Raw genomic sequence first — 9,763 nt, 5'->3', positions numbered from 1 at the left:
CGTGATACAGGAGCTCTAGCCAAAAGGTAAAATAACCTAAGAATTTTGCTATAAGAATAGAACTATGGCAATTCGTGCTTGCAGTTCATAATTGGTTCATTTATTCTGTTCAACTTTTTCATGTCATTCGAGTTATGATGAACTTCAAGAAAATACAGATGGAAGTTTCAAGTTCCAAAGCATGATAAGTAATCAACAATGTAGCAATTGAATTGTACTGTTTTAACTCTGCCCTAACACTCAGAATAGTGCATCAATTCCCAGGAGTCTTATGCAATATTCTATTAAGACCAATACTTATATTTCCTCATGGATTAATGGGCAACACCTGGAAGATCATATGCAAATTATAAATGCATCAGTACACTATGCTAAACTTCTTCAAATAAAAAATGTGCCTACCTACTGAATCAAGACTTGTTTATTTTCAGATGCAATATTTGCTTTTGCAGAATCACCTTGACAAATTTTCCTCGTTAATATGTGGAAATCATAAGAAGCACTGCAGTTTCTGATCACACTGTCTAGAAGCACTTAAATCAATTTTTTCCTTTAGGGGCTGATGGTTATGAACGTGTGATTGTATAGGGTAAATAAGAACTCACATCCAATTTGTTCCTGGTGCTTTATTTTTCCCTTGTATAAGATACTTCTGTGTCTTTATATCACAAGAACTTTTGAAGAACGGACAAGAGCTAAAAGATGATGCCAACTAGCTGTTTAGGCGATGATGTCGATCCAACAGCTTAAGACACAACTGCAAATAGACTTCACACATAAAAAGAGGGACTGCGTGACCGTGAAGAAACAGCCTTGATACATAAGCACAATACAGTAGCCATATCCAAAGATGTGCCAGACCTTCCTCCTCCAGTAGTTCTTTTGATCCTTGATTCATAATCTATCAGAGAGCACTTCCTGTAGAAACATATACTCTCTTTTCTATTAAGATTAAATCTTGGAGATCTTTAAGAAGGAGAATTCAGTTTTCTCTTAAGTAATTCATTCCATAAAAAAATAACACAACAGGTAAAGTGACAAGAGAAAACATGAACCAAGCAGAAACATCCTTGTTACATATTTTGTAATTATGTTTGATTAATATACAAAGAGTTGGTTTCTTTTTTAATGTTGGTTCTCGTTTGTTATTCTTCTTTAACATAATCATTTGTGCTTAACTGTTTTATTTGCATTATGAGTGACACTAACAAGCATAATACTGCTGAGGAGCTAAAGAAGCTAAAAAGGGAAGGAAAAAAGAAGAAGAAGAAGATCCAATTCATTAAAATATTTTTCATCATTGGAAAGTTATATTGAATGCGTGCAGTATATGAAGTTCCCTCATGTTCTGACAGAGACCAAAAGTGTCTAAAACTAAAAGGTTTTCTTTTTTTGTCCTTTTGGACATTTTTTTGAAGATATTTCCGTGAAAAAACAGTCGTAATTCCTAAAATAGCCCCTACCAATTTTAATTATTTTGACTATCTCATCTCATGCACCAATAGGAGAATTTTGTACCGGATATCCTCCCCAAATTTCAATGATTATCCAATTGGAAAAAATGTCCTCTGCATATCTCAAACTAAATTCATCCAAAATCTAATTCGAATCTCCGCCGATGGCCACTCTTTTATCGTCGCTGGAAGTTTCATCATTCTCCAGCGGTCGCCTTCCATTGAGTATTTCTTCTTACATAAACCCTAGAAATGTACAGAAACTCAGGTATGGAAATCAGGGTGCTAGGGTTAGGGTTAGGGTTTGTGCGAGTGTGAAGGAGTCTCCGTCTTTGAATTCAGCGTTTTACGCACAGTTCTCTGCTCCTGTGCAGACTAGCGCCACGGAAGTGAACGAGGAACAGGAGGAAGAGAAGCGGAATTACCATCTCAATACGGGTTACGCTATTCGGACTATCCGAGAAGAGTTTCCTGCCCTCTTTTATAAGGAGCTAACCTTTGATATCTACAGGTTTCTCTTCTTAATCATCCATTTTGCTCTTTTTACGTGTTGCTATTGGATTCTGTGAAGAATTCTAGCTAAACTAGATACAGATGATTTTGATTGATAAACTCTTAGCACCAACAGAATATATACTTACTAAAGAACCCTAGCTAGCTAACGGGTCTAAAATTAACTATGACAATAAGAATTGGGGTAAAATGCATAATTAAGGAACTGCACTATGTAGTTAATGAAACCCGTGTCCTACTTCCGAAGATCAAGCTTCCAACAATTGTGTACTGCACCAATTGCACCCGGTACAACCGCCCCAACCATTAGCTCATCTCCCGTAATATAGCTCCCAAATTCATATTGCATCATTACCTTTCTACTTAAACAACCATGGTTTATGACCTAGCTCAGCTTATTTTAGTTTCGCAAATCTTAGCTAGTCTAAGTGAATAGGTTGGCAATTGGAGTATTATAAAAGAATAGTCTAATTATGATGCAACATGATTACTGAAGTCGAAATGGGTTTGAATGGAGTGGAATTGATACATAAGGTTCCTATGACCTTAACTATTTTGGAACTAGTGTCTAAGTTGATTGATGCAGCTGCTGATCTGGTTGTTTTGCCCTAATGAGAAATGAAAATTTTGAGTTTTGTAGATTAGTGTGAATTGCATCAAGAATCATTAAAATGTTCGAAAATAATACTATATCCACGTAACTTAAAGACGGTGAGATTAAACCACCAATGAGATTATTTACCCCTTCTTTTTTTCAGTGAAGGGTCTCTCACATTTGCTTGAGAAGAGAACAGGACAAGGGATAAATTTCTCTATGAAAAAATGACCAAGAATATGTGAAAATTTTAAGATCCAAGTCACTTAGAACTATTAAATTAAAGAACATTTACAGCAAAGTACATCCAAAAGATGTCCAGCATTAAGTCGCCAAAGCAACAGCAACAACAACAACATACCCAATGAAATCCCACAATGGGTCTGGGGAGGGTAAAGTGTACACAGACCTTACCCCTACCTCGGAAGGTAGGGAGGCTGTTTCCGAATGACCCTCGGCTCAAGAGAAAGCATGGCAAAAAAGGTTAAATAAGAACAAGCAATTCAAAGTAGTATGGGAATGAGTCACCAAAGCAAAAGAAAAGAAAAAAGCTCTTTATTTTGATTATATGAAGTAGCACCATAATTTCCAATTCTTCTTATTGGTTCAAGTTGTAGTTTTCAAGTTTAAATAGCAAGCGCAGGCAAAATAATGAAACTTAAATACGCATATTATGTGAAACTCAAGCTCTCTGTGAAAACGAGAATTTATATGAGAGGGAGAGAAGTAAACAGTCGCTATTCTCTTTTTAAGTCATTTTATATGGTACTTCTGAATTTTCTTTCCGATGGCTCTTTCTTTCTTATTAGTTTGAAAATTTTAGATTGCAAGAAGTCTAATGTACTAATGGCTTAGTGCTATCTTAAGCTTTGTTAAAAATGCTATTTTGTGATAGTTTATTGTGATTTGCTGCAATCCATTTTAAATTTAAATCGTAGCAGTTGAATTCAGTCCGCTAATTACAGAAGTCTTAAGGGCTTTGGACGCTTGAACAGGGTTGCCTAAGCTGAGCTATACAAAACAACAACAACAAACCCTGTGTAATCCCACAAGTGGGGTCTGGGGAGGGTAGAGTGTACGCCTACCTTAGTTTTGTAGGAGGGGATCATCTAGATTCTAGTTGGATCATGACAAACAACTCTTTTTTTCCAACTCAAATTTGTAAACAAACAGATCACAGTAGCCCTTCTCCCTGGAGATTATAGGGAATGGAATCAGTCGTCTTGGGTTAATTGTCATTTTGTCGGATAATGGCGGGTGAGCAATAGCTGCTTTGTCAAACCACAAGTGGCTTCTCATGTCACACTTTCATCAAGTAACCTACAGAGAGACTTCCTAGGACTTAAAGTATCAAAAGAATGATCTCTTTTGATGTACCTTTCCATTTAAAAAAGAAAAAAAGAAAAAAAAAAAAAAGAGAATGATCTCTTTCAAAAAGAAGAAAATAGAATGACCACTTTCACATTTTCTATATTTTTCTTTTGAACTAGCTTGGGTTGAGGCATTGTGCTCGTTGTTGTTGATCGTGAGTAGCAGGCGTAGGCTCCTTTCTAGTAGTTTAGTTCAGAGGATACATAACCTGGATGTAATTAGAACTTAAGATTATTATTATGGAGATGGTATAGAAGCAGTTTTAGAGAAAAATAATACTGTAATTTGTAGTTATTTTGCTGCACCTCCTTGATACTGCATGAATTGCATATGCATGTAATTGTGTGTTGGTTTTTAACAAAGAAACGTAGGAAATAACAGAGAAAATTTACTGAGAGAAAAATATACTGCAATGCAGTCAAAGAGAATTATATTATTTAGCTATGTTTAGCAGGCGTAGGCCCCTTTCTAGTAGTTTAGTTCAGAGGATACATAACTTGGATGTAATTAGAACTTAAGATTATTATTATGGAGATGCTATAGAAGCAGTTTTAGAGAAAAATAATACTGCAATTTGTAGTTATTTGGCTGCACCTCCTTGATACTGCGTGAATTGCATATGCATGTAATTGTGTGTTGGTTTTTAACAAAGAAACGTAGGAAATAACGGAGAAAATTGACTGAGAGAAAAATATACTGCAATGCAGTCAAATAGAATTATATTATTTAGCTATGTTTAGCTCTGCATTTATAGGGAAAAAACAGTAAAAAAAATAATCATAAACTAGCCTAAAATATCTCTGCAGAATATAGTTCTAACTAATTAATTACTAACAGTATAAGAAAGTTATTCAAAAGCAGTAAAAAGAAGTTACTGCAGTCCAAAAGCAAATTCTCTAACATTGTGCACTATAGCACTTCAATTAGTTAAGAATTAATGCAAGTGCAATGATGTTGTACCCAATTGTGATTTCAGTGGAATAATCTTTTAAGTGCTACCAGACCTCACTTTGTGGGATTTCACTGGGTATGTTGTTGTAATGTTTTAGGTGCTAATGGTGTTCTTCCGCTCTCTGTAGGGATGATATTGTCTTTAAAGATCCACTCAACACTTTTAGTGGCATTGAGAATTATAAATCAATCTTCTGGGCTCTGCGATTCCATGGCAGGATGTTATTTAGGGCTTTGTGGATTGATATTGTTAGTGTTTGGCAGCCTGTGGAAAACATGATAATAGTTCGGTGGACTGTTCATGGCATTCCCCGTGTTCCATGGGAGAGCCATGGGCGGTTTGATGGTACTTCAGAGTATAAGCTTGATAAAGATGGGAAGATTTATGAGCACCGGGTTCACAACATTGCTCTGAATGCACCTCCAAAGTTCCATGTACTTGCTGTACAGGAATTCATTGAATACATCAGCGGTGCCTCAACACCAAAGCCTACTTTCTTTGAAATCGTATCTCCTACCTTGAGGAACATTGCTCCAGTAACGAAATTTTCTAAGTTGAGGCAGCACCTGGGCTCAATTCTAGCCTCCCTAAAGAGAAATGAGGAGGAAAAATCAGACCACCAAACATAGCAAGTGAAGTGCCAAAAGATTTGGTGAATTTTCGCTCTAGATTACATACTCGCATAATCCATACAAGTATATATGTACTAATATACTCCCGCAGGCAGCAAAACATATCTGGAGTTCTTTTCTTTTTTTTGTTTCTTCAGGTGGGCGATACCTCTCTAGTCTCTACTGTGTGCTTCATTTGAGCTCCAGATCCAGGCTTGTGTTTGGAACTCAGATCGTTGTAAATATTTGTATAGCATACCACTCTTGCTTTCCCGTCGGAGTGTTAGCTCTGCATTTTGTAAAGTATTACTCATCCTCGCCAATTATATACATGTCTTCCTCTTTCTAGCCACATTGCTATCTCATTTATAATCATCTCCTTTTTCTTTTGCTTTGAATTGTTTATAAATCTAATATTTTCAGTAATTAAGGGTATCTTAATAAGTTTATCGATTTTGTACAGTATAATACTGTCAATGAAATGATAACAAATGATATAACCTATCCAGACATTGCTTCAACAGTATAATATTAATATAATGCATTATGGATCGACAAGAAACAACAATGCAAGCCGGAAATTGTTCTCTTTGTCGTCTTTTGAGTTTCTCCAAGATTTTAGTCAATATTGCTGTTCTATAACCAAAAGAGGGAATTTAATGAAGTAGAAACTAAGGAATGAATGATTTGACACCCCATCCTCCTTGGGGCTAATTAATTGAGGGTGACAATTCACTCCTTGGTCCCTTCAATGTTAGCCGTATTTGGACAACCCAACTTCGATCATAGACACGTTGCAATGCACTGACTATGTCCAATAGAGCTGCGGTCAAGCGCTGCATTTGCAAGTTGCAACTATATATAGATAGTTCGTACTTCAATATATTAGTAGGGCTAATCTTGTTACGAATTAATACTTTAAAATTATCGCATAGATCCCGATGCTCGTTTATCAAATATGGAACTAGACCTAACAGTAAATGGAATGGCGTAGCATGATTGTTTACATGGGAAAAAAAGTTAGGTACCATACTTAACAGCAAAGTGTTGACCTAAACAACTGTTTGTAATTTCTTTGGTGCTACGGCAGTCTAAAAACACATATGAAGAGCAGAAAAACAACAAACCAGTAATGTCAAAATCCTAAACCATCAATTACCATAGGATTTGAGGGTAAAATTTTACTCATATCTGGTATATATATCAAATTGATAAACGGAGACATCTGTACTACATCTACACATAACACATTCACCACTCAATTGTTAGGTTTTTGGTGCGAATGCGTTTGATCCGATGACCTTTGGGATGGGTTATGAATGAGAAATGAAGAAAAGAGAAGAATCTATTGGGTGTAAATAGAAAAACACTTCTATACAAGCTTAAAGAATTAGTAAAATAATCTATTTTTCTAGACCTTATCTAACCGTATCTGACTTCTTTTTATGCTTTTATTGAGCCGGGGGTCTTTCGGAAACAGCCGTCCTACCTTGGTAGGAGTCAGGTCTGCGTACACTCTACCCTCCCAGACCCTACGATGTGGGATTTCACTGGGTTGTTGTTGTTGTTGTTGTAATCTATTTTTCTAGACAAACACTTTTACACTAGCCTACCGGAATTTAAGTATATTTTGTTCTATTCTGGTTAGAAATAATCTAACACCTCGAATATTGTGAGGAGTAGGCTCGAAATTTTATTTCTATTTATACATTTTATGTTTACTAGTTAAAATGCAGATTTTAGTTTTTTTAATTTTCTGGTTTAGAACACAGTAATTAACATTAATCATAGTTAAGTTATAATATATATTTGCACTTTAACTTTTAACCATTAAGGACAACATGCTTAATTTGGTATAAAACATAATTTACACAATACTTGAAAAAAAGAAATGTATAACATAGTTGATTCAGTCAAATAACATTGCATTCATCCAACACATTCAGAGTCAATTAAAATGAGTTGTATAAATGAATGTTAGTTGAATGTCGGGTGCTTTTAATGCTACCAGAACCATAGGGGTGCTAATGATATTTCAGTAAGTTCCCTCCCCAACTAGTTCATATGGGCATGTTAGCCATGTGGGAGGTGGTCTAAAGCCGAAAACGACATATTCCCGTTTACCTCAGAAACAATACTCCATTGTTTCATCTTATAAAAACAATAGAATTTGAAGATACAAAGAGTCAAAAGACAAACACGGTCCATTAAAGAATTATGCATATTATTAGAATCATATAAAAGTACTAGAAATAAATCTTGATTTTCTGTATTTAGTAGGCGTTTGGATATGCGATTTTATCTCATGGGATGAAACAGCGTTTGGACATGCGATTTTATTTCTGATTTCATCTCATGAGATGAAATCCCAAATCATTCAAAAAGGCATGATTTGGGATTTGAAATCATGATTTCAAAAATTATAAATATAAAATTTAACCCATACGTTTATATTTTGTAAAAAAAAAATCCATAAGTTGATAGATATATTGTTCGTACCATGTGGGAGGATTATATTAAAGAGTAGTTACATTACTATTCATGTTAAATTTTCCTTTTTTATTGAACTAAAGTTTAATCAATTGATGTTGTATTTTTTAGAAAGGCCTTCTAATAACGTATTAATTTTGTTATGAACTATGATTTACTCATTTGGTAAGATTTTATAAGAATTGAGAAAATTTTGATGGTTTGCACAACTTGTGAGATTTTTATGTTTATAAAAAAAAACTGCAATTTAAGAATTCAAATTGCATGTCCAAACATGATTTCATCTCATAATTTCATCTCTTGAGATGAAATCATGTCCAAACGGCTCCTTATAGTAAAATATAAAAAATATCAAATATTGTATTGACATACTTAATTACTACGTATGAAATCCAATAGAGTCATATTATTACCTACATAAAACGTTCATTAATCTAAATATAAACTAATAAAGCCCTAAAATCATAAAAGTCCTCCAATTAAAAGCTTCTCGCCTTCACTACTACGTATAAACCAAGTACTCAATTATATATAATGATGATATGTAATACAGATTATCCAAGCATGTTTTCAGTCGATAATAGACAATTTTCATTTATTTCAAAGATAAAAGAGTTTCATGATTGTCGCAATCCTAATTCTCCACCGTTACATTTACAAACTTATCATACCTACAAAATTGAAATCAAATTTAAAATACAGAACCATACCAAACTAATTCGATATAATAACGATGAAAATATTTTTAAAAATCAAAATTATCAAATATACAATGGACACCCCTAATTTAATAACCCCTGTCTCAAATTATCTGTCGCTATTTTGTTTTACACGCCCCTTAAAAAATATTTATTAATTAGGAGGAGTGTTTGACCGATTTTACACTTATTTATATCTAAGTTATAATCTCTCTACATTAAATATTTACTCTATTTATGTGTTGTTGTACTGATAGCCTGTTTGGCCTAGCGGTTTTGAGGCGAAAAGCGTTTTTTTTTAACTTTTTTTTGTAGAAAAAGCACTCTTTTGGATATTTGAGGTGTTTGGCCAAAAGTAAAATTGCTTTTAAGTAAAAGCAGAAGCAAAAATTTATTTTTGTCAAGACAAAAATATCCCTACCATAAATACATATTTAGAAAGTATATCCCTCACTAATCCATTAATTTCTAATTAATAATTCTTGGTGTTGAATTTTAATTTGTGGAATGATTTTGAAATTTATTTTGATTGTAGTTTTTTAGTATATTTAAATCATCGTGTTGATATTATATCAATATTTATTATTCATTTTTATTTATCTATATATTATATTAATTGAAATTTTCAATATGTACTGTTAAATTTTAATTAAATAAAAGCAAAAACTTAATTGAAGTCTTCCATAATAACTATTTAAGCTAATTTCTTTCTATAAAACAATCTTGATAATAAACTCATTGATACTTGTTCTTTTTTGTAATTTAACATTCAAAAGCACTTTTTTGAGAAGATTAGTCAAACACAATCTGCTTATTAATTTTTTAAAAAAATATTTAAAAAAATACTTCTCAAAATAAGTAATTTTTAGCTGCTAGATGAAACAAAAAATAATACCTTAAACTTCTAAAACTTAAATAATTTGAGACAATTATTTTTTATAAACTCAACATATAATTTGAATGGAATAATGATGAAATTTCTTTTGAAGTTTGGGGTCCACCATCAGGGTCAAGGTAGGAGGAGCTAACACTACAGTATGAGTTGAACCACCTCTTATCTGCCCACAATAAATAGAGAC

General features: G+C 33.5%; 1 protein-coding gene across 1 annotated transcript; it reads left to right on the top strand.

Moving 5' to 3' along the window:
- Positions 1–1,509: 1,509 nt before the first annotated feature.
- On the top strand, positions 1,510–5,848 carry LOC132645511 (uncharacterized). Its single transcript, XM_060362525.1, has 2 exons — positions 1,510–1,965; positions 5,013–5,848. The coding sequence occupies exons 1-2, from the start codon at positions 1,619–1,621 to the stop codon at positions 5,512–5,514; spliced, it is 849 nt and encodes a 282-aa protein (XP_060218508.1). The 5' UTR covers positions 1,510–1,618; the 3' UTR covers positions 5,515–5,848.
- Positions 5,849–9,763: the final 3,915 nt, after the last annotated feature.

Source organism: Lycium barbarum, chromosome 6 (genome assembly GCF_019175385.1).
Source record: "Lycium barbarum isolate Lr01 chromosome 6, ASM1917538v2, whole genome shotgun sequence".
Classification (NCBI taxonomy): Eukaryota; Viridiplantae; Streptophyta; class Magnoliopsida; order Solanales; family Solanaceae; genus Lycium; species Lycium barbarum.
The sequence above is the reverse complement of the archived record's forward strand: the minus strand, read 5'-3'. Positions and strand labels throughout refer to the sequence as shown.